A 25,766-nucleotide genomic window follows, 5' to 3' on the forward strand; every position below is an offset into this window, starting at 1 on the left:
AAGACATTCTGCCTGGGTGATGCAATTCTTAAATGTGTAGTTAAAAATGAAAGACCAGTTAACTGAATCAGTGAGACCCTACAGGCATTAATTGGGCCTTAATATTGACTTAATGTGTTTGGACCTTTAAAGTGACCTAAGTATTTCTCTCCGTTTGAGATAGCATTCTCAACATCACTGCCTAGTGGTACTATTTCTCATACTAAATGACAACATTTTTTGGTGTGAAAAACAATATGCCTGTTATTCCTGTTATTTTATTTGCATAAATTCTATGGTTTTTTTTTTTTTTTTATGGTGTTGTGTTGTGTTTTGTTTTGTATCGATAAGATTTGCACTTTTGGTCACATGCCCAGAGTCACTGCTGTTACGTAAAAAAATAAAAATAAACTGACTTGGTGGTGCATTGGTGCATTAGTGCATAGCAAATGCAAAAATCTGAATGCTGTTTAAAATAAAAACATAAATACTATTTAAAAAAAAAAAAATTCTGTGACAATCAGGCACTTTGTGTACGATGGTAACATGACCATTCCTGCTATATATAAAGTGATTTCCTGTAGAGGTGATTGGGAGGACATTGACAGCTGCAGTTATGGAGTGCTAATGGTCTCACAACAGTCTGCATCAGCATCGGGCTTGATTCAGAGCACAGTAGGGGACGCTGCTAATGGTGGGAGATTACAGGGTTCTTCTTGGGCCATCATTCCAGTCATTAACCTGAACCTGTGCCTCATTAACCCACCAGCAAATGGATCTTTGAAATGAAATGTCTTTGGTGTCATTACGAGGTCATCTCATTTGTCTTTTGTCGGGCAGTCTGTTAAATATTTGTAAATGAACATTAATCTAAACATTGATGTAAAAAGTGTTCATCGTTATACTCTGCCCTTTTTGTCTATTGGTTATTTAGTAAGTTAGTAAGTTCTCTTGTGTTTAATTAAAATCTGCTTATTTTTTTGTATTCTCGGGTAGAAGGTTGGAACATCCCATTTCTCTCAATGTTTGTTCAATTTTTATTTACAAATTGCTGATTCTTTTAAAATATTTTGCTACTTTCTCACTATTTTAAATGGGGAGGAATGTAAGAATGATAACTAATGTTAATTTATTCAACTTGTAAAGTGTTATGGTTTGCGAAACGTCAGAAAGCTTGACCCCCAACGTTCGCTGTTCTTGACCCTGAAATGCATGTCATCTAAATTGCTGAGGGAGACAGAATTGCAATCCTCATAAAACCGACACACAGACGAACTGACATCATGCCAAAACCTCTCAACTCGATGATGGCGCTGTCTGTTCCTGAGCTGCATCTATTGTCTTACAGTGTGTGTTTGTGAACGGAACTTCCTCTGTTCAGTCAGTCTGACTGGCTTTGCTGGTGTAGACGGATTTGTCAGCCTCATAGGGAGTGGTTGTCAGCGCTGAAGCCCGCTGAGCTGTGAAACCCACCCACTCAAGCTTTTTTAGACCCCTCTGGCTAATAGATGTTGCGGTCTGAATGTCCAGGTGATGCTATGTGACTCAGCTTGTTAGAGATATGTATCCTGGTGCTGTGTGGTGAGGAATGATGATTTATAGTTCAGTCAAAGCAACATGAAGCAGCTCGAAACAGTGTTTAATGGCATTCAGGAATATTCTCCCTTTGTCTCTCTACGTCCCCTCTCTTCTGTGTTCATGAGTTAAAAGGCTGAATTGCTGAACAGTCATTCTCTGAATCCCTGAAGTGGCTCTTTTGGTGGATGAGATTGTTCCTGTACAGAGCCCTAAAGATCTCTCTCATTCAGGCTGTTTTAAAAACAGGCCCAGACTAGAACTGCAACCAGCCACTATTTTGATAATCGATTAATTTGGTGATTATTTCTTCAGTTAATCTGATATTTTGCATCATGCACAGAACTCCTTAAAACAATGCATAAGTTGATTCGCGTACAATGAATGTTATTAGGGGTGCACGATATATATCAGCTTGTCAGTTAACAACGGCTCTGTGTAGTAACAGCTGCTCTATGTGAAATCAGGCACCTGTTGGAATTTGCCCCTGATTAGATAACCGGCTTTACTGACGAGATGCGCATTAATCATCGGCCAATATATATTGTGCACCCCAAAATGTTATTTTGTGCCAAAATATTTAAAAATATCAAGGTTGTAATATAAAGTGACTGAGAAGTGTTTGAATAACCAAAAACACGTTAAAGTTTTAACTTGTAAGAAGAATGATCCAGTTGATTCCCTTTCTCTTTTGCACTCTGCTTCGTTGACATGTATTTGCACACCTGTATACAGTGGGAATAGAAAAAAATAACCCCCTTTAAAATAATCACATATTGTTGCTTTGCAGTCAGAAATAAAGGCGGACACAGTTTTTGTTTTAGTCAGCTGAATTTACTCAGTGCAACTTATAACATCCAAGTGAAAGATAGAACACCAACATGTCAGGAAAAATAAAATAAAAAAATAAAAAAACAGAATGGTGTTTGTGGAATCTTCAAGTCATTCCACAGATTTTCAATGAGGTTTAAGTGTGGGCTCTGACTGGGCCATGGAAGGACATTCAACTTTTTCTCCTTTAACCACTGTGTGGTCAGTTTTGCTTTGTGCTTTGGTTCATTGTCATGTTGGAAGGTAAACCATCTTCCTATTGACAACTTTCTGGCAGAGGGCAGCAGATTTTTCTCAAGAATTTGACTGTATTTTGCCCCATCCATTTTTCCTTCTGTCCTGACAAGTGCTCCAGTCCCGTCTGCAGAGAAACTCCCCCAGAACAGAATATCACCACCTCCATGCTTTACTGTAGGAATGCTGTTATTTGGATGGTAAGCTGTAATGGATTTCCACCAGACATATCGTTTAGTGTTGAGGCCAAATAGTTCAATATTAGTCTCATCTGCCTCAGAATCTTCAAAGAGGGTTTTGGCAAAGTTCAGTTGAGACTTCACGTGGCATTTCTTGAGGAGTGGCTTTTTTCTTGCTACCCTCCCATACAAGCCACATTTGTGGAGAATTTGTGATGTTGTTGTCAAATGCACACAATGACCACTCTTTGTCATAAATTCCTGCAGCTGCTTCAGAGTTGCTGTAGGCCTCTTGGTAGCGTCTCTGACCAGTTTCCTCCTGCTCTTTCATCCAGTTTGGAGTGACATCCTGATTCAGGGAGGGTCTGTGTTGTACCAAATACTTTCCACTTCTTAATAACATTCTTCACTGTGCTTCTAGGCATTGATAAAGCCTTTGAATTTTTTTGTATCCATTTCCTGGCTTTGTGCCTGTCCACAACTGTATCCCGGAGATCTTTTGACAGTGCCTTGACACTCATAGTTGATTGTTTGCTTCAGTTGCACTACCAAGAACTACCAATGCTCCAGGAAATCTCTTTTCATGCTGAGCTGATCAAAATGACCACAGCTGATCACAGTTGAAAGACAAATGGCTTTGTGTGCCACTGAGAAGGTGATTAGCTACACCTGACTGAGTTGAGATTTCTTTTTCCAAATCAGTGAATCAGTTTTTTTTTTTTTTCTATCTCTGAGATGTTGGCGTTCTATCTTTCACTTGGATATTATAAGTTATGAGTAAATCCAGCTGGATAAAACAAAAACTGTGTCCGCCTTCATTTCTGGCTGCAAAGCAACAAAATGTAATTATTTTAAAAGGGGGTGATTCTTTTCTACACCCACTGTATACTTATAGATCTAATGTATTTGTTTAAATGGGTACTTCGAGTCTCCTCTGTTTTCTGTTACATTGATTCAAGTATGGAATGCTTGGAGATGTGCATTCTTTCAATGTGGAAATGATTTTCTTGTCAAACTCCTCTTACTGAGGCAATATTGCTGGCACAGATGAGACTGTTTTCAACTTAAGCGGTGTGTAACATCTGTTATGGAAGCACATTATCAGAGTTGGTAGGACTCTTAGGAAGTCCCTCTACAAACACAGCCTTGTGTTATTAGAGTAAACCCTCGGTAGAGCTGCTGCAGAGCGCTCTGTTTGCACAAGCAGAATTTCCCTAAAGCTTTCAGATGATGTCATTACAGCCACTGGCATTACATCAGGTACTTTCTTTGTGAGCATGACATCATATGTGATGGCGTACATCTGAGTGGTGATTTGATGCCACTCTTCTGCTAGTCTAAGCCTCAAACCTTGCCATTTTTGTGCAAAATACATGCTCCAATCTGATTGGCTGTCTGATACAGCAAACTCCCTTGATATTTTGCATTAATGTAATGCTTAGTGCATTCAGCACACAACCATTGAGCCAACTCAACTCAAGGCATATCATGATGTTCAGAGAAAAAAAAAAAACTGCATCCACAGTGTGGACCAGACGTTGTGCTGACAATGAAGTGTCTGGCTCTGAGAGACAACGCTTCTGCTCAGGCCTGTTTTTCCTCAGTTATTTGGGTTAAGCAGCGGATGTCAAAATGAAAGTTGAGTCATACTCTGTCTGTCTAATGAATATCCTCTCTCTTTCTTTTTTACAGGATCTCAAGAAGCCTTTTGATAAAGCCTGGAAAGACTATGAGACTAAAGTGTAAGAGATTTTCAAAGAATTCCTTCATTTCTGTCATGCATGTTTGCTTATATCAGTCTGAAAATGAATTAAATCGAAAGAAAATATCAGTGTCCTGAGTGTCAAATGAGGGATCAGTGGCACCCAGCACTCTGGATAATGAGCTGTCATTGTTACCACCTCACTTCCTGTATTCCTATCCCCTGCTATCACACTGATTGCTGTGCATGCGACAATGTATGACATTTATGTAGCACTTTTTATATATTTTCCAAGCTGCAAGGGACATTCTTTACTGAAAGGGTAATATATTTTCTTATAACACGTCATTTGATTAAAGCCAGGGGCTTTTTATGGTCCTGTCTTTTTTAATATCATTGCTGTTTTCCATCATCGGCTGTTTTCCTCAGTCAAATACATGTTTCACCCCCCATCGCCGGATATAATCTCTGGCGTTTGATTGTGACCGATACCTTCATGTTTCCAGACAGAAAGAAACGAAACCGTCCTCTAACGTGACACTGGCCCTGACTCCATTAAACTGGTTTTCATCGTCACCGCCGCTACAGTTTGAGTTCTCTTCAATATCTGTCTGTGCAAAGCTTCCGGCTTTCTCGCAAATTGCAGTTTGCGTGGCAGGCTTCATTTGTGCAAATACCCTACTAATGAATATGCAGAAGATCGTGCTGTGTTTGTTTAAGAGACAATGAATCTGACCCTAAAAATAATGTGGTGCCTCGGGAGACCAGGTGAACATCAGGAAACATCAAATCACGATTCACATTTACTTATTTGTTTGTGTGTTTCTTTCTCCCAAAGATGAAAGCAATACTCCACCATTTTTGAGTTTTGTTTTTAACTGGCTTGATATTGAACATGTTCTTTTTCACAAAAAATGGTGGACTGTTCTTTACAGTCATCGGTGGAAGTGATGTGCTGACATGAGGGAGTATATTTAGGCTCATTTCTTCTATCTGTCAGATGTACAGATGCAATACCCAAATAGTTGGGGAAGCTACTCAAAAAACAAAAAAACATAGACTTCTCAACTACAAGCTAATCATAATTCTATTTAATAAACACAATTATATTTTATTATTATTAAGATTTATATTTTTGGACTTGTATGCCTTTAAAATACAAAAAAAAAAATAATAATAATAATTTTGAACTACAGTATATGTAACTGAATTAAGAAAAAAGAAATTGAGTATTTCATTAAATGATAATATTACTACACCACATTTTAGAGTTCATCAAAGATAATGTTCCATAGGTTTTAATATTTATATCAATTATTTGATTGAATATAGCCATGAAATTTGGCTTGGCACTAAAACATACTTTTTTTTTTCCTGGTACAAAAAATAAAATAAATAGTAAATAAAAATAATCAGCAACTTTTTTAACCGGTTCATTGAATTTAAAAACTTTATAAAAAGTTAATTAAAAATATACAAAGCCATAGTTATAAAAACATTATAAAATTCATTGAAACCATTCATTGAAATTAAGTGTCTGAACAGATTCACTAAAATGAATCAGACTTGACAAAAAAAAAAAAAAAAAATAATACTAAAAATAAATAAATGCTGTCATCATTTACTCACCCTCATGTTGTAACAAAGCTATGACTTATTCTTCTGTGGAACACAAGCTATTTTGAAGAATTCTTGGAATAAAACAATGATTTTCATTAGATTAAATTAAAATTTTGTGCTCGGCAGAGGATAGAAATGCATAACATTTTTGAGTCAATTATTTTTTATTTTGGTTAAACGATCCCTTTAAGTTAATAGTCTTGCTTCTCCCCAACACTGAACTTAATACAGAAATCTAAACTGTTGTCAGAGGCAGCTCCTCACACTAACACATCACTTCATTTAGCGCTTGATGCATTTTCTCACAATCTTTTTTTGCCTTTTCATTTTCTAGTTTCACTGACTAGAAATGTTTTGTTTTGGAAATGGCTTCTAGTGTTGATCACATCTCCTCGCAAGGCTTCCAACTCTGAAAGCAGAGGTTCCAGAAATGGCCAGCCTGCTTCATGATCGGCCGCTGGAGCTTAGAGCGTATAAAGGCCTAAACCAAACGCATGAGGCTCTCTCTGGAATCCTGTGTCTGAGATCAGGGCCCTCCTTCCCCACAGAGGAAATGCTGCATCCGTAACGTGGGGTACAATATGCCGCTGGAGCATATGGAAAAGAATGCCCTGCTGCATGAGTGTTTCCTGTGCGTGTGTTTGCATTTGTGTATCTGAATTCTTAAGGTGGTCTGAATGTGTTTCACGCAGTTCTAAAATAGAGAAGGAGAAAAAAGAGCACGCCCGACAGCATGGAATGATCCGGACGGAGATCAGTGGAGCAGAGATCGCAGAGGAGATGGAGAAAGAGCGCCGTTTCTTTCAGCTTCAGATGTGTGAGGTAAGAGGTGACTCATTTCACTGGAGAATCCTGTTATGGTGCTGTAATAGGCACTTCCTGTGCAGTGTGTGTGCTTCAGGCTCCTCTATTGTTTTGTTACAGTACCTCCTCAAAGTCAATGAAATTAAGATCAAGAAAGGTGTCGACTTGCTTCAGAATCTCATCAAATACTTTCACGCACAGTGCAAGTAAGTCTGGCCACATTTCACAATCTCAGCCCTTTAAATATTATATAATTAAAATTTTGATATTATATAGTTTATAGATGCATGTATTTAGATATTTTGAGGGACATTTAAAGCAATTAAAGGGATAGTTCACCCAAAAATGAAATTTATTCACACTCATGCAGTTCCAAACCTGTATGACTTTCTTTTTTCTGTGAAACAAAAAAGAAAATAATAATTGGAATTCTGTTGTTTGTATAACAACTTTACCTAAATTGGAGCCAGTGTTAAATGATTTGGGAAATAACTGGAATTATGTCTTCTGCCATAGCTTCTTTCAGGATGGTCTCAAAGCAGTGGACAACCTCAAACCCTCAATAGAGAAACTCGCCACAGACTTGCACTCGGTGAGAGGTTCTTCAAAGCTGAAGCACTGATATACCAGCCCTGCTACATCTCTACACCAATTCTCATTTTTACCTCCACAAAACCTTCTGTTTCCACTGCTGATTGTGTCTTCAGATCAAACAGGTACAGGACGAAGAACGCAGGCAGCTTAACCAGTTACGGGACGTGCTAAAGACCGCTCTGCAAGTGGAGCAGAAGGAGGTTAGTCCTTTCTCAAATCAAACCCCACACAATTCGCAGCAATTCACAAGCAACAACACTATTCACAGTGCATTTATAGCTCAGTTTGGCATGTATCTAGATGGAAATGGTTTAGAACTTCTGCTCAGTACTTCTCTCAGTAAACATTGTTTGTGAAAACTCTACCACATTATCTTCCTGCCAATTCTCAGCCTCTTAAACTTTAGTCAGTCTCAAGACATGTAAAGGGTTTCTCCACCCCAAAATGAAAATTTTGTCATTAATCACTTACCCTCATGTTTTTCCAAACCTGTAAAAGCTTCGTTCGTCTTCGGAACACAATTTAAGATATTTTGGATGAAAACCGGGAGGCTTGTGACTGTCCCATAGACTGCCAAGTAACTTATACTGCCAAGGTTCAGAAAAGTATGAAAGACATCGTCAGAATAGTCCATCTGCCATCAGTGGTTCAACCTTAACGTTATGAAGTGACGAGAATACTTTTAGTATGTGAAGAAAACTAAAATAATGACTTAATTCAACAATTCGTCTCCTCGGTGTCACTCCGCATCACCGTAGCGCCATTTTGGAGAATACCTGCAAATGGCTATGGCTGACACAGAAGAGCTTACGCTGCTTGTGTTCAGCAGTTTTTCTTCAAAATGGCACTATGGTGATGCGTAGGGACACAGAGGAGACGAATTGTTGAATTAAGTCATTATTTTTGTTTTCCAGACATTAAGAGATTACACACATTTAATCTAAATGCAAATAATTAATAATCCTCTTAACACAACGTGAACAAGTAGAGTTTTATTTGTATTTGTATTTATTTGTATATTGGTTTCGGCCACAGTTATTGGCTTATTTATTTTCTAGTATGCACCATGGACTTTTTTCAGTAGACATCATAGACTTATTTGCATGGTATTGTCTCATTTATTTCCCATGTCTAGCCACATACTCTGGATTTTTTTTTTATTCATTAACCATAACATAAAAATAACTGTTCATTGATATCACACAATGTTTTGAGTTTGATGCATTCTTACAATATATAGCAATGTTGTTCTAGATTGCAAATAGCTTTTTTGTAACCTGTCTGAAGAATGCTCTCTTCTCTTCTTTAATGCTACCGTCCTTTGGCAACGAAGTCTAGGAGAGTAAGTGTCTACTTGGTATACATGATCATACTTGTGCATTTGCCTTTTCCTGGAATTGATAAAAAAAAAAAAAAAAAACATGCAATGCAGATTAATTCAATTTAAGGCTCTGGGTGCAGTTCATACAATGCTGCGGCTGATATCTTTTATCCAACCCTGAGTGATGTGTGTCTATATTTAAGCCGAGCTTTATATAGCACATACTGTCAAAATATAGCCCACTTTGGCTTTCGTCCAACTCAAAACGTTAGTACTAAAATGGCAGTGTTCTCATTACTGGCTCAGAGCCTTGTGTTCCAAAGCAGTGCATTTCCAAATGAGCTCAGCTCCCTGGGGACACTTGAAACCCACTGCTCCCATTTCCTCACTGGAGTGACAACACTGCCATACAAAAACACTGCTTTTTACTTCCTCTGACTGCTGACGTGCCAGTGGTTCACTGCTGTTGTGTGTACAGAGAATATACATTTAAATATCTGTTCTCTCCACATAGGACTCACAGGTTAGACAGAGCGCCACCTACAGTCTACATCAGCCCCAGGGCAACAAAGAGCATGGGACAGAACGCAGCGGGAACCTTTACAAGAAGAGTGATGGGTAATCATATTTTGACATCACATAACACCATGTGCATTAAAATGCCATATAGTGACTTAATGCATGTTTGTTAAAGTGACTAAAGTCTGTCCTGCATAATTTATCATGTATTTAACACTTGAATAGTAATTGATGTGACTTTTACTGTTTCCTGCGTACTTCCTCAGGCTGCGGAAAGTGTGGCAGAAGAGAAAGTGCACAGTGAAGAATGGTTATTTGACCATCTCGCACGGGACGGTACGTAACCTACCTGATTAGTTTTCATGCTCACTAGCCTATGGGTAGTTGAAATGTCAAGTGGAGCACTGACAGCAGTGAACCTGCAATGTAACTTGCAATTTTAATAGTGAAGGGATCTTGAAATATTGATGCTACTAATATAAAAATATTAAGAGAAGTGTTTTTTTTTTTGAATGAGAATAAGTGTATACTATAAGCTTTGAAGTGAAAACAATAGCTGTTAGTACTATTTACTATACTATTTACTCTTTGTTCCATTTGTGATACTTTTATTATTCTTTTTTGGTTGAAAATATATACTTGCAATGTTAATTGGGAATGGCTTTATAAAGTTAATTATAATGTGAAAAAAAGTGAAAAGTGGAAAAAAAAGTCTTTCCTCTTCACTTTATTTATATATTTATTTATTTTTAATTATCATGAGTGCAGTTTTATGCCATCATGTTAATTGAGACTACAGGGAATACTCATGCTTTTAAAAATTAATTTGTCCCACCGTAGGCGCATTTAAGTGAACTAAAAAGGTGATTTAAAAATAGTAAATAAATAAATGGATTAAAAAGGGACCAGCCACAGCACCCACAATATACTTATCTATGATAAATCACGCAGTTTCCTCATTAGTGCAGTGCTAATTCAATAGGCTTTCAGCCTTCAAGCCGAGCCCCTCGGTGAACATCATTAGTCATTGTACTGTCTTTTCTAGAGGCATTTCCTTTGGCCTCAGTGTTGCTGGGAACTGAAAACTTTCCTTGTCACCAAGACAACTAGTGAGAGGATAACAGGAAGTGTAGAATAAAAGAGCAGTTCAGTAGTTGCTATTGTACACCTTGTGCCGGAGCACAAGTTCAGGAATTTCTTGCTGTGGCTGATTCTCAATGTCGTCAAGTCAAGCCACCGTTATTTTTTATAGTGCTTTATACAATACTGGTTATGTCAGAGCAGCTTTACAGTGTCAATGTAGAGTATACAGTATGTATGGAAAAAGAGAGTCAAATACATTAATATTTATGAAGGGATTTATAAAGGTGTTTTTGAAATGGATTTCATGAAGACAATTAGAAAAAGAAAAAAATATATATGAATATATGAAATGAAAATTAATCCTGTTTTAGGACCATTAGGGTTTTTTTTCTTTTCTTTTTTTTTTTTTTTTTTTTTAGACATGATTTTCATTTTAATTATTCTTGTTAGATTTTCATTACTATAAAAGTGTATTTTCTGCATTAAATAAATGCTGTGATATAATGATTTCAAAAATGAAGATAGTCTAAATTAAAGCCAGTAAACTCAAAAACAAAGAAATATGGCCTATACATGTCCTTGATAGGTTTTGTGGGTTTTATTTCTAAGTTTCAGCAGTAAATCACTGTATTAGGATTGTGTGTTGAGATGAGAGTAACCGTTATATTCTCTCTCTCTCATGTGTCTCAGGCTAACAGACCTCCTGCCAAACTCAATCTTCTCACCTGTCAGGTGAAGCACAACCCAGAGGAGAAGAAAAGTTTTGACCTCATCTCCCGTACGGTTACACCCGTCGTCGTTACTTCACACACACATTTATAAATCTGATATGGGAGCTCTGTAAAACTTAATTAAAGCCTGGCTGCTAAAGACGTAACTGAGAACATTGGGAGCAAAAATGTTAGAGGAGCAGTACAGAAAAAAAGTAGGAGAAAGAAATTCAACTGAGCTGTTGTGAGGTTGATCTTAACTGAGATTCTAATCAAACTTTGAAAGTCTATTTTTGATCTTTTTCTGAAACCATTATTAGGTACAAAGTTGTAGAGTAAATTCTGGACTTCAGTTGTCCTCAAAATGTAGGGCTCTGAACAGATCTATTATTGTCAAATGTTTGCTTGTTTTCTCCAAGATCTAACACAGTCTTTCTGTTCTTCTATCACTCTTAGATGACAGAACGTATCATTTCCAGGCAGAGGATGAGCCAGAGTGTCAAATGTAAGCGTGTGGGTCTGATCGTCCCTGTTCTGTTTTCAAAGGAAACCTGTCATAGGGACAGTCCCTACAGTTTTAGGGAATAACTAACTGAAAGTAATGACAAAATACTGCAGCTCTTCCAGTGACTAGCTGTTTTTACCTAACAAGTAAGACAACCGAGAGCAGCTGGACAGTAATCAAATTAGACTTGCAAAATCTGATTCAGTTAATCTGGTAAAAAAAAATGATTCACTGATTTGAATAATGATTCGTTTGTGTTTAAATTTCTTGAAAAAGATTTCACTTGTTTTGTAGTAAAATAAATGGTTCCCCCTACTCCACCCCAAAATGGAAATTTTGTCATTAATCACTTACCCTCATGTCGTTCCAAACCCGTAAAAACTTGGTTTGTCTTCGGAACTCAATTTAAGATATTTTGGATGAAAACCGGGAGGCTTGTGACTGTCCCATTTTGCCCCGATTTTCATCCAAAATATCTTAAATTGTGTTCCGAAGACGAACAAAGCTTTTAAGGGTTTGGAACGACATGGGGGTAAGTGATTATTGACAAAATTTTTATTTTTCGGGTGGAGTATGCCTTTAAATAACTTTAACATAGTTAGCTACTTTTTGCAAGCTGCTTAAAGTGTAGTGAACTGCTGTTTGGAGACTGTAGTTGAACTACTTCGAATTGAGTAGCTACAGTTTCAAAGTATATTGATTAGAATAGAATCTCTGCTCTCTATTTCTTATTCCTCATGATCTCTCTGTGTCTCTTCTCAGATGGATCTCAGTGCTGCAGAACAGTAAGGAGGAGGCTCTTAACAACGCCTTTAAGGGTGACCAGCATGTTGGCGAGAATAACATCGTGCAGGAGCTGACCAAGTCAATTCTGGGTGAGGTCAAGCGGATGGCGGGTAATGACGTTTGCTGTGACTGCGGAGCTCCCGGTGAGTGACCTGGAAACCTACAGGAAGTGGAGAAAGAAAGAGGGAGGGGGGCTGTTTTGAATCTGTTCACAGGAAGAACAATGTAGAAGCTGGTAGTAAAGGAAATTTGTTAAAAGTATTGGTTTTGCATAGGTTGCTCTCTTTGGAGCAGTCAGGTACTTGTTGAGTGACAAGACAAGACCCTGCATTATTATTATTATTATTATTATTATTATTATTATTATATACTGTATTTTTTTTAGTTACTTCTTTCCAAAATATTTTTTAGGATTAAGAAACTTTGCAAGCTTGATTCAGATTTCAGAGCATGTGCAGTAACTCCTAGCTCCAGCAATCTGCATAATTGATCATAAAACTCTGCTTGACATGCATTGTGGGAATGAGGACAAGCTGTTTCATCTTTTGTAAAATGTTACACATTCTTGATTGACAGCCTCTGTTAAAGTTGTCTGAGCATTTTTTCTCTTTTATTCTCCCTCAGGCCCCACATGGCTCTCCACCAACCTGGGCATCCTGACGTGTATCGAATGTTCAGGGATCCACCGAGAGTTGGGCGTGCACTACTCCAGAATCCAGTCACTAACACTAGATGTTCTCAGCACCTCAGAACTCTTGGTTAGTGTTTGATCTTTGATTTCAGAGAGTGCATCTCCCCAGTTTCCCCAGCACTGCTGCTGTAAGCCTCATATTGAGTTTATTTATTTGGTTTGCACTGGATTCTTTTGATTCAGCCTTCATGCTTGAAATTTTTATAGGGTTCGCTCAAATCACTTGGGCTCTTTGGGAGCCATTCCACACGCATGATTTCAGCCCAGAGCATATTTGGCCAGCAATTTAGGATCATTAAAGCAATTACACAAGACCTCCGAACTGTTAGCCAGAGTAAGAAAGGCTCAAGTCTCTGATTGAATGCCAAGATACATTGTTAGGCTGATTATGGATATTATGAAGTAGCAAAGCAGATCAAATGGACCCTAAATAAATGCGTTAAGTCTGTTTATTGGTGCTTTAGGCTTGTGAAATGCAATTAGTTTTGCACCAACGTTGATTTTATGCATGTGTTTGCGTCTATGTTTGTGTTGTGGTGTTCAGCTGGCCAAGAACGTGGGGAATGCTGGGTTTAATGAGATCATGGAAGCTTGTCTGACAGCAGAAGATGTCATCAAACCAAATCCATCCAGTGACATGTAAGCCGAAATTTGTCATCACTTTATATTATCGTTATACAAATTTATATTGTATCGTTATACTTATTTAATTCCCTTTAATGGCACAGGCAGGCGAGAAAAGACTTCATCATGGCCAAATACACAGAGAAGCGCTTTGCTCGCAAGAAGTGTCCTGATGCGCTGTCGAAACTGCACACGCTCTGTGATGCTGTGAAGGCCCGGGATATTTTCTCTCTCATCCAGGTCTATGCTGAGGGTGTGGACCTAATGGAGCCCATTCCTCTGGCCAATGGCCATGTGAGTTTTTTTTTCCCATCTCAGTTTGTGGATTTAATTTATACTTTTAAGTGATGTTCAAATAAAATAATTTTTATATATTTGTATATATATATAAAGTGTATATATATAATATTTGTGTATGTGTGTATATATATATATATATATATATATATATATATATATATATATATATATATATATATATATAAAAATCATTTAATTACTAGTGGTTTTTTTTTTTAATAATAATAATATTTGAATTATTTTTATTTGAACATCACTTAAAAGTATACCGTAAATTAAATCCACATTTAACATTATATATAAAGGAAGATATATATTTTCACTGTGGTTTTATGGTAAATGTGTATTTTTACTTTGAAATTAAATTCAAGTACAAATATTTCTACATAATTTAGTTATATATATATATATATATATATATATATATATATATATATATATATATATATATATATATATATATATATATATATATATATATATTTATATATATATATATACACACATACACACACACACACACACTTTTAAATTAAGTTCAAATAAAATAATTAAATTATTTTTATTATTTATTAAAAAAATTTTAATCAATCCATTACCGATTTATTATGAAATCACAGTAGATATTTATATGATTTTTTTTTTTTTATGCAGATTTATTTCATATTTTGACATAAAAAATAAACTAAGTATTAAAAATAATAAATAACACAGTTTGAATCGGATCTCTTATTTATTATGAATTTACAGTAAAAATCCTTACTGTGATATTTCATAGAAAACTTTGGTTACCATAGTAACAGTATATTTTTGCATTAAAGTGCAGAATATTTGTGTACTTTTGGGTGTAATTAATATTTTAGTTTCACATGAATACATGACATTGTATAAAACTGAACAGGCAACATTTTTGTGAAAGGTTATGAAGTGTACTTAAATACTCATCCTTAATCCATATACGATATTTCCAAAATATCATGATCTGTTGAGGACCTCTTATGCACAAACCTTAATAGTAACCAAATAGTAACAGTACACACATCATGTTGTTTATTTGTTTGTTTCTTGTTTGGTTTGCTGTGGTAGGAACAAGGTGAGACGGCCCTTCATCTGGCCGTGAGACTGGTGGACAGAACCTCCCTTCACATCATCGACTTCCTCACCCAGAACAGGCAAGACCCAGACAGCCCAACGGAGGGTGGAAACCTTCCCTTGTTTGCTGAACCAAGTGCTGACTGATGCCCCCCCACAACTAAATCTGAATCAACAGCTTTTTTATTGTTGCTTGACCAGAGCTATTTAAAAGTGCTGGTTTTGAAGGTTAAAGAGGCCATTATGGCTGTGACTGGAATGGAAGATTGAGATTTAATGTTTCTAAATAGACCATATTGTGTTTGTTTCTCCCCGCAGTTTAAACCTGGATAAGCAAACGGCTAAAGGAAGCACAGCGCTGCATTACTGCTGCCTGACAGACAACAGCGAGTGTCTCAAACTGCTGCTGAGAGGAAAAGCCTCTATAGACATCGGTATGCAGCAAATGCAGTCTCCTGACGCAGTCGCTGTTGAAACAGGAAGTTTGGGTGTGACATATTAAAGGGATCCCTTTCATGATGTCTTTAAAGATTCCGAGACGCCTTGTTTAGTCTGGTAGAACTTTTCAGGATGTTTTCACACCATGTTCTTATTTTGACTGCTAGGAGAAGTTAGTGTGCTGATTGGAGAGGGGTTGTAATTCTGTTGTTGTCCTGTTATTAACAATCTGTCCACCAACAATGGGAAGCAAAGATAACAGAGCCATATGTGGCCTAGCGGTTGTATGTGGGAGGGTGAATCTGTGCCAGGGAATCTCCTCTCTCAGGTCCCTGCCAGTGGCTATTGTAAGCAAGCTGTCTGGATAGACTTGGCTTTGTCTCGTCAGTAAAATAAAATTGAATACTGGAAGCCAAGAGTACAGAATGTGGTGGGAAAATGTGAAGTTGTTCTTATTCATCCAGGCTAATAAAATGTAACAAGCCAGTGTATCCTCCTCTTAAAATGTGTTTGTGTGTGTGTTTAGCTAATGAAGCTGGTGAGACGCCGCTTGACATCGCCAGGCGACTCAAGCACCTGCAGTGTGAGGAACTGGTGAGCCCTCATATCATACATACTGTATAACATCCTTGTAGATCCTAGATGCTAAGAACTTTCTATCTTTTAGCTTAACCAAGCGCTTGCAGGAAAGTTCAACGCTCATGTGCATGTGGAGTACGAGTGGAGACTTCAGCATGAAGACCTGGACGAGAGTGATGAAGATCTGGATGAGAAGGTGAGCACCAACTCAGAAATCTCAAGGAAAACTCATGCCTCATGACTCATATGTATGTGAAGAGCACAGATGCAAAAGCCTCAATGTGCCATCTGAATTTTTTTTCTAAAATGAGCATTTTTATCAGGCTCCTATGTTTAGGTTCAGTAATTGTATTTTAATGGCAAAATACAGTATAGGTCCTTTTCTATGCCATTATAGTGAAATAACTGAACATAATTATAGGAGACTGATAATGCTCATTTTAGATGAAAATTTCAGACGGCACTTAGAGGCTTTTGCATGTGTAGATATTTAGCAATAGAGTTTGTCTAATTTAATTTGTATAGATATTGTAGTGTGTGTAATATTTAATACACAATTATTAACTTAAAAGGCTTTCAGTCAAACAGTTACTGTAGCAGAGTACATTCATAATCTAGTATAAATCAAGTTTAAAATAATAAAGGCATGTTTCCAACACTTTTCATTTCAACTAAATGAACACAAAATGAACACAAATTTTTTTTTTTATTTTTTTTTTTTTAGAGTATATTCATTATTTTGTATGTGTTTTATTTATGTGCATCATTTATCTAAATGTGTTTTTACTAAAACACTTCAATGTATGAAAAATGCCACACAGAGACTTCCAACAACATTGACTGATGCAAACAAATAAGTGTTTTGAATGTTCTTTTATATATATATTTATATATATATATATATAGTGAACTGCTTTAAATTTTTTTATATTGCCTGCAGATTCATTGCAAATATTTGTTGTGATTTTTGTGAATACTGAGTTGGTTTAACCTTTGTGCCTATAGTCCAGCCCTCACCGGCGGGACGAGAGGCCCATCAGCTGCTACACACCAGGCAGTAACTCCCTTCAGCCCAGTCCGGCCAGCCACGCACGAGACGTGGTCAAAGACAAGCAGCGTTTCGTTCCCAACCTTGTCAACAATGAGACCTATGGAACCATCATCAACAACAACTCACTGGTCACCCTGTCCACCTCTGCTCCACCTCTACCACCCCGAAATTTAGGTACTTTACATTTCAATCAGATCATGATGAAAGGAAAAACAATGATTAAGGGCTGAGGACAGAAATAGACCAGCTCCCTCTATTACATTAAAGCTACAAAATCCAAAAAATAAAGAAATCCAAAAACTGTAATCAAATGGATGGAATAAAAATGAATAGAATTATAATTAATTTGAAAAGTTAAGTAATAACTAATATAACTATTGGCCACACTTTATTGTAAAGTGTCATAATTAAGTAAGAACTAGTGGTCGACTGATATTGGTTTTTTGACAGCCGATGCCGATATCTTGGAAAGCAGGGGGCCGATAGCCGATATAACTTTATTTATTTTTATTTTTATTTATATTTAAGAAATTTGAAATAATTTGACTATGGATTAAAAAATAAATGTGTAAAATAAACATAGTTATACTTTAGATGACAAAGTATTTTTCACAAATAAATGAATATTTATATTTATAATATATAATTAAAAAGGAAGTAAACACTGTAACCAACAGGGCACTCAGTATTCTGTGAAGTTTGTGTGCATTAGGAATCATATTTTTCAAATAAAGCCAGGGTAACACTCATTTTACATACAGCACACGGTGAAAATTACATGAATATGACAGTGGGCAAATGCGTAAAGCGCAGCATAATTTGAAATCACGAGTTTAAAGTTTAAAGCATTCAATTCACACGGACCGACCGTCACACAGAGAAGACGCGATCATGCTGGTTAAAAAAAAAAAACACTTCACAAGATCTCACAGCTGGATTCGGCTAAGTTTGCAAGGTTTGTGAAATTAATTGTTCATTAGCCATTCAAAGATTTGTTTAAATGATATAAATGTGTATTTGCTTAATGCTGACGGCAAACGAGAAGGTATTGTAATGTTTGCCTTTCTATTACTAATAATATAAAAGTAATCGTTATAATACTTTTTGTATACATTAATCCCTTTGTTTAACCGTTCTGATTATTATACAGATTTCTATCCGTATTAGACAGAACTGTTAATGACAACAGCTAACAAGAGGGAGATTGTGAGCACTTTGCGCTCAGGCACAGCCTTTCTCAGCGCCGTCAAAATAAAAGTCTGGCGCCTCGAGCACATCGGCCAAGCAGAAAAACTTAACAGCGAATGCTGATATTTGAAAAATGACAAAAATCGGCCGATATATCGGTCGACCACTAATAAGTACTGATTAATATTAATTTATCATGTGTACTTACTATTTACTTATATTATTATTATTATTATTATAACATAATTCAACATTAATACAATCATTTAATGATTAATGTGGTAATGTAACCATGTAACCTACTAGACAAAAGTAAAATATTTACAAAATGTCCAGATTTTATTTTTTTTACTATTTGAATACAATCAGCCAAATAATGTGATGTGTTAGATCATGCAATCATATACTAGACTACTACTAGACAAAGTAAAATATAAGCAACATTTCCAGCATAAATTTGAACTCCAGTACTTAAAAAAAAAAATTAAAATAGTGAAAAAATGTTATTGCATTGTAAGATTCACTTCAGTAATATTTATAGTATTTGATAATGTCATTTATGAAAATTATGAAGTGTTGCTAAATATACACACAAAAAAATGCTAATCAAATGCTACAAAAAGTCAAACATACATAAATGCAGCAAGTCAGTGACCCTTTATGATTATCATTCAGGCCACAATAAGCTGCTGTATTTTTGGCCTCACAGATGTCGGATCTCAAATGGCAGAAATCTCATTTGACCTGTTCTTGAATTCTCACCGTCACCCAGTTCTACTGCAGAGCTCCATGGCAACGGCTGTGTGAAGATGCTGACCTATATGAGTGCTCCCAGAGTCTCTGGACAGGGAGCCGCTCTGAGCTCAAACGCTCAGCAGCAGGTGTCACATGCAGCTGCACTCTTTCAAACGCTATCACTACTGTTTATAAGGCCTTTCGGCTCTGTTAAGATGACATAAGCTAGATGCCAGTGAACAAGAGACTGGTAACCTTCTGACTTTATCTGTCAGAGATAACTCGGATAAAAAAAGTCCTGATTTCTGCGTTAGAACAAGATGTTTTTCTCTCTTTCGGGACTTTGCTTTCAAACCTCAGTTAGAGACTTCACAATAAGCTGTATTCTTAAAGACACTAATGAAATTAGGTGCATAATAGAGCTCTGCTGGTCTGGAGCAGCTCCAGGGTCCAGAAAAAGAGACATAGCAGAGCTTTCTCATCATCTAGTAAACAAAAGCGGTGTCCTGTAGACCAGTCTGAAGTCACTCTCTTTGAATCTGACATACAGTTGCTCTTTCTTCTCTTCTCCTTCCCACAGTTCAGCCGTCTGGTCTTGCTGGAATGGCTCAGGGATCTCCCGGTTGGAAGCCTGGCTCCCTAGATCTAACCGGCAGGCAGCGATCTTCCTCTGACCCCCCCAACATGCATCCACCAGCGCCCCCCTTACGGGGCACATCCACTTCCCGTGAGTTGGCTGTACATGAATCAGTGATTCTGTTTCATGTGCTGCTTTGTGTTTAGATTCAGTTTAAGGCCGGATTGTTCTTTGATTGGTCCTGGATCTGCTTTTTGTAATGTGATGATGTCATGAGAGTGTCTTAACTCATGAATATTAATTCGGTTATGTCTTTTGTGAAATTGACCATACTTAACTGTCTATTCACGTTAATATTAATATTCATGATCCAATGGCAGGTAGCAGGCTTTAGAAATTCTGGTCTGCACTGGTATTAAAGCTGAAAGGCTGTTGATGACCCATGCCTGTTTTCCCCCTAAAATTCTAAATTCTAGACGAGTGCACTCTCTTCGTCTTTCATTCATTTCATATCTGTTCAGGGATTTACAGATCAGTAGATGATCAGGTGCTTCGTTCTGTTCTCTTAATTCAGGCTCAAAAACTGTTTGAAATAACATGAGATGCTAAAACAGTTTTAAAACTATTTTAAAAAAGCCAACAAGTATATTGCAGTATATTTAAAATGTTTATTATTATTATTATTATTACTACAGTGAATATAAATTAGATTAGTTATGTTCAGTGCTATGATATTTATTCATTTATAAATAACCTATACAAAAACTATTAAAGCCAACAATATCAGTAGTTTTAACTTTTTTTTTTTTTTTTTAATCTTTTATATGTATCAGCCATATTTTGTCTGTATCGGCCAAAAAGGGGTGGAACTGGAAATATCAATAAATACAGGAATTATACTTTCCATATAAAAGTAATGGAATTTCATCAAAATTTAAAATGAATAATAATCTAATTATGATTATTATTTTTTATTATTACATATTTTGATTTATTGGGTTTTCTTATTTGCAAACAAGCAACAAAATAAAACATATACAGCCAAAACAAAACAATGGCTGAATATTTATAAAAAAAATAATGACAATACATACATATTAAAAAACAAAAAATGTGGTTGTCAGTTACTGTGATCATTAGTACCCTATATATAGTATTATAAATATATTAAATAATAAATAATAAAATCTAGTTATGTTCAGCTCTACAATATTTTATATATATATATATATATATATGTTATTAACTATATAATATTATTTTTACATTTTATTTATAATTAATTAAAAATATAAAAAATATTTTGAAGTCTTTATACAAAAATCTAGAAAAACTGGAGTGTTGAGAAATTCAGGTGTGGGGACCCTGTTAACAATAATAAAGCACAAAAAATATTGAAACATCCGTGAAAAGTTTGTGTTAGTAGTTGTGAGGATCGTTAAAGTAAAGGCAGCTATTTGATGACTTCTGTGCAGTTCTTGTTCCCAGCGGAGCTCTTCCTCCTGTGGCTAAACCTGGCAGTATAGTGGAGGCCATGACTATACAGCCCAAACCCGGACAGGGGCCTCCTGGTCAGAGCATCAGCCGGGCTACAAGGTCAGAATACTAAACAACCCTTGACCACATACACACACGTGTGTCCATATTCACTCTGACACTTCTGCCCTAAAAAAACAAGTAGCCGCTAGTCCTTGCATAGAACTTTCTGTAACTTTCTGTAGTGTTTGGCGAGTCTGATTCCAGTAAAGGGTGAGTGTGCCCTTATCTGAACACAGAGGTGGAAAACGCCTGTAGGGAAATAAAATACCTATTCAAGTCCTCATTCACACGCACAGTGCCAGAGGACCAGACAAGAAGGGCACTCAGATTACTAATGGTGTTACCAGCATGACCTGAGTGGAAATATCGTAGCCTTTAGTACTACAGAAACGGTGCACAACATTCACATCTGTTGTTGTTGTTGGTTGCAGCTCGGACAAAAGCTTCAGTAAAAGCACACTGATGCGCTCCGGATCCATCGAGAGACCAGGTAGATGTCAGAGAAACCATGCTGACTGTAAGTTGATGTTGTATTAATAAAAGGCGTGCGGCTATTGATTGTAGTGAAAATGCAAACTAATTGTGATGTCATTTCCTGTTTTTGTGGAACAGCTAAAGAAGTTCCTGGAGGCCTCCAGAACACCACTGGTCAAACTGTGCCTGCTACACACATGCCCAGGAAAACTTACCTGGTATGTTCAACCACAAGACGACGCTCCAAATATCAGAATCCAGTCAATTCAAAAGGAACATATTTAGCATGTATGAGATGCTAAGTGACATGTTCTTGTGTTTCCAAACTGGATCCGTGTGTGGTACAGAAGCCGAAGCGTGTGAAGGCCATGTATAACTGTGTGGCTGATAACCCAGACGAGCTGACGTTCTCTGAGGGAGAGGTGATCGTCGTGGACGGTGAGGAGGACCACGAGTGGTGGGTGAGTATCCTGACCTCACTTCAACTCTATCTAGATGACACACACCTCACCTTCAAAAATGAAGTGAGGGAACCAGAGAGGAAAAGTAAGTTGACCATATTTCCCTTCCTGTGACTGGCTGGTTGTTAATAAGTAAACTCACTGAGGGCTGCGGTCTGGTTCAGTGTCTCTGGCTGAATACAGACTAGCTGCTTGTTTTTTTTTATGCTGTACTGAGGTTCTAGTCCTGGATTTCCTTCTCAGTCTGGTCTTGAGATGAATGTGGTGTGACTAAATAACCTAAAAGTGTTTTTTAGATCTCGCAAACAACAGACAGAAAATCCTAAATGAATAGATTAGAAAGGGATTCAAACCCTTCAAAAAGACCCTGTCTGAGGGCTGCAGAGAGCTTGATCTCAGCATGATGTAGCTATTACTATCTATCTAGATTTCAAATGTGTAATGTGTTACTCATTTGAAATAGTCAAATTAACAGAATGTATGCAAATGAACAATATGTTTGTATCTAATCTAGTTGTCTATGAAACCTGGCACTGTGTATATATATGGTTGGTTCTTTGATCTGCTTTGTTCATCCTTTGGATTAAAGCGTATATAATATTTTAGTATATTTAGTAAATTAATTTTAAATGTAAATAGATATAGTAAATGTGTGTAAAAAATAATTCTAAGTTAAATTTGGTGTTATTTTAGTACTATTATATATATATATATATATATATATATATATATATATATATATATATATATATATATATATATATTAATATTTCATATTCATTATTTTTATTCATATTTCAATATTTTGAATTAGATTTTATTTTTATTTAGATTTTTTTTTATTTGTATTAATTTTATGTCTTTTGTCCATTTTTTTTTAGTCTGTTTTGCTTATTTGTCTTCAGTCTCTCTCTCTCTCTCTCGCTTTTTTTTTTTCTGTCTCTCTCTCTTTTTTTCTATATTTATTTTTGGAATTTTAGTTTTGGTGTTTTAAGTTTCAGGAACCTTTCTGACTAGGGCTGGGCGATATGGCAAAAAACTAAAAAATTCAAATTAATCGATTAAATCTGAAAAATCGCCCAGCCCTATTTCTGACATACTTTCCCTTGATTGTTTTGTAGCTGGGCCACATTGAGGGAGAGCCAATGAGAAGAGGAGCATTTCCGGTCACATTCGTGCAGTTCATCATGGACTGAAGTTCACAGATCATAGACACTGAGTTGGACGGATGATGGCACTTCTCTGCTTCTGTGTGGCCTCACTGACCATCATCATCTTCATCACTGTCCCCTTTGTCATGAGGTTTGTGTCTTCACTGAGCTTCCAAAATCCCTGGCTCTAACCTTATACTCTGTCTGTGGAATATAACAGCTTTCTGGGCTTTTTGTTTTTCATTTTTGGTTTGTGGACCAGATATGATTCAGAATGAGTTTGATGCATCTAATCTAGTTGCACTTTTAACCTAATTTATCATGACCGCAGTGCTAATGAGATGAATGTCACCAAAATGAAGGTTTTATTCCGACATCCTTATTCCTTTTAGATAGACTGCTCTATACCGTAAAGTTGTATTTGAAGTACACAGATCTGTGAATATAGTCTTGTTTGCCCACATTCCATGACTGGCAAAAAAAGGCAGAAGGATAATTGGAGAATCATTGACTTTTGAGTTGGAAAAGACAGCTTTGTCAATGGTGCTAAACCAGGAATATGCTACGAGAGCCGCCTGCCTTCGGAGGAGGTGCTCTGATGTCCCCGTTTCACACTACCTGCCCCAGTGCTGAGTGTATAAATAGGCCTTCCACTGCTCACACATGGGCAACATCTGAAGTGCACTGAGTGGATGAGAGAGACAGAGAGACGGACAGACACAAGAGTGCTTTTGTGCTTGCTGAGGGACAGGGGACGTGGAGACTGAATTAAAGTAATCTTGACCCTATACCTGCTGGGAGTTTTAAGCAGCGTGACAGTCTGCATGAAGATTCAGTGGCCTCCACAGAGAGCAAAGGAGCATCAAGGAGGTTTATTTCTGTATAGATATTTATAATCTGGAGCTGTCCTTCTGTGTTATTGATTTAGATGCTCTTATTGATTGGAATGATCTTTTGCAGACCTTCCTTCAGTGTGCAGGCCACTTGCTTTGAGAGATCTGTGGAACACTGTCATTTATCAAATGCCTCATTCATTCTTAAAGTGATAACCCATAAATGAAAATGTGGTTATGTTCTTTCCACAGTACATCATCTTTTGCACTGTTTGAATGTACAGAGTGCTTTTTCATAACGGGGACTGTGCACTATAAATGTGGTCAATGCTATTAGTTTTCTATATTCCAAGTCTAATGAAGTCCTATTGTAACTCTGTGTCAGGAACAGACCGATATTTAAATGGACCATTCACCCCAAAATTAAATTCAGTTTAATTATGCTGTGTCAACACATGCCAAGCCAGGTTTATGAGAGACAAATGATGTCAAACTTGGCACAACATCACATGCAAGTTTGAATGAGATTTGTGAACTGTGATAAAGGGCAAAGATAATGAGTGAATAACATTTTTACCTCTGTTGTTTTACTCCCAACATAAATGTTCTGGGTACTTGGAATATAGCACCACATTTAAAATGTTGTTCTTGTCTTTTTAGAGCTTGACATATTTGTCGTCATTATGGAAAAAGCACTCTTGACATTCTTAAATATTCATCCTGGCTGGTTCTGTGGAAGATAAAAAGGTTTGAAATATCATGACGACAGCATTTTCAGTTCTGGGTGAACTATTCCTTTAAGCTGCTCTTCCCTTTCTTCAGTGTGCAAAATTGGACCACACTGAATAGTGTTTTTACCTCGAGATCTCCAAAACCTAGTCATTTTTAACAGATTCCAAGGTGTCAGTTTGAGATTATTTCCGCCTCCCAGGATGTTCCCAGAGTCTCCCCGCTTTGGTTGGCCAGATGGGTGTTCCCTGCACCAGTAATAACTCTGCATCTCTCTAATTGTATTCCAGGGGAAATTAAAATCCCTCATGTCATTTCCCCTCACAACACTTCTCTTAATCCTTTCTAAAGCTTTCAAATGCTCATCCATCTGTAATTGTGTGCTGGAGTAACACAGCAGAGCGTTTTATGTCATGAGTGTTTGATGTGGTTGCAGAGCAACTTAATAGAGTCTGTTATGTAACTTTTAATTACAGTCATGTTAGTCTTGATTGAGCTCGGACCAGAGTGACCTGTAACTCGCCCGAGGGATGTAATTATCCTGTGTTCAGCTCACTGTATATGGTATACGGTCGGCACCTGGCCGGCTGTGATTGTAGATAAATGTAGACTTTGCTTTGTGCATATTTAATTGTAAACAGAGAGCTAAACTGTTAATGACTGATGTTTTGATGTACTGTTAGATAAGACTGTTACAGTACACTTTGAACTAAGATGAAAATGACCTCTATTCACCCGTTTACCATAAACGTCATTGATGCTAATATATAAATTATATGTACAAATAAATGGGAAAACTGGAATTAAAAAAACTGCAAAAGAATTTCATTCATGTGTTGTTGTATTTGGGTGGGTTAAGAGA

General features: G+C 36.8%; 1 protein-coding gene across 9 annotated transcripts in view; it reads left to right on the forward strand.

The window, feature by feature from the left end:
* LOC109102939 (arf-GAP with SH3 domain, ANK repeat and PH domain-containing protein 2-like) overlaps nucleotides 1-25,727 on the forward strand; it is a 59,553-nt gene extending 33,826 nt beyond the window's left edge. For 4 of the 9 annotated variants that reach the window (XM_042774244.1, XM_042774250.1, XM_042774251.1 and 1 more), the window contains exons 5-30: nucleotides 4,491-4,540; nucleotides 4,796-4,822; nucleotides 6,813-6,942; nucleotides 7,045-7,130; nucleotides 7,441-7,516; nucleotides 7,632-7,718; nucleotides 8,852-8,860; nucleotides 9,354-9,457; nucleotides 9,625-9,694; nucleotides 11,132-11,219; nucleotides 11,608-11,656; nucleotides 12,419-12,585; nucleotides 13,067-13,200; nucleotides 13,678-13,772; nucleotides 13,862-14,051; nucleotides 15,144-15,229; nucleotides 15,468-15,583; nucleotides 16,114-16,181; nucleotides 16,255-16,362; nucleotides 17,172-17,391; nucleotides 19,721-19,867; nucleotides 21,193-21,313; nucleotides 21,688-21,773; nucleotides 21,869-21,948; nucleotides 22,078-22,191; nucleotides 23,313-25,727. In XM_042774244.1, the coding sequence (XP_042630178.1) occupies nucleotides 4,491-4,540; nucleotides 4,796-4,822; nucleotides 6,813-6,942; nucleotides 7,045-7,130; nucleotides 7,441-7,516; nucleotides 7,632-7,718; nucleotides 8,852-8,860; nucleotides 9,354-9,457; nucleotides 9,625-9,694; nucleotides 11,132-11,219; nucleotides 11,608-11,656; nucleotides 12,419-12,585; nucleotides 13,067-13,200; nucleotides 13,678-13,772; nucleotides 13,862-14,051; nucleotides 15,144-15,229; nucleotides 15,468-15,583; nucleotides 16,114-16,181; nucleotides 16,255-16,362; nucleotides 17,172-17,391; nucleotides 19,721-19,867; nucleotides 21,193-21,313; nucleotides 21,688-21,773; nucleotides 21,869-21,948; nucleotides 22,078-22,191; nucleotides 23,313-23,387 (2,583 nt within the window). In that variant the 3' untranslated portion in view covers nucleotides 23,388-25,727. The remainder of the gene's footprint in view (nucleotides 1-4,490; nucleotides 4,541-4,795; nucleotides 4,823-6,812; nucleotides 6,943-7,044; nucleotides 7,131-7,440; nucleotides 7,517-7,631; nucleotides 7,719-8,851; nucleotides 8,861-9,353; nucleotides 9,458-9,624; nucleotides 9,695-11,131; nucleotides 11,220-11,607; nucleotides 11,657-12,418; nucleotides 12,586-13,066; nucleotides 13,201-13,677; nucleotides 13,773-13,861; nucleotides 14,052-15,143; nucleotides 15,230-15,467; nucleotides 15,584-16,113; nucleotides 16,182-16,254; nucleotides 16,363-17,171; nucleotides 17,392-19,720; nucleotides 19,868-21,192; nucleotides 21,314-21,687; nucleotides 21,774-21,868; nucleotides 21,949-22,077; nucleotides 22,192-23,312) is intronic. The other 5 variants (XM_042774248.1, XM_042774245.1, XM_042774254.1 and 2 more) reach the window with 5 other exon arrangements.
* The last annotated feature ends 39 nt before the right edge of the window (nucleotides 25,728-25,766 follow it).

Source organism: Cyprinus carpio, chromosome A17, assembly GCF_018340385.1.
Source record: "Cyprinus carpio isolate SPL01 chromosome A17, ASM1834038v1, whole genome shotgun sequence".
NCBI classification, from domain to species: Eukaryota; Metazoa; Chordata; class Actinopteri; order Cypriniformes; family Cyprinidae; genus Cyprinus; species Cyprinus carpio.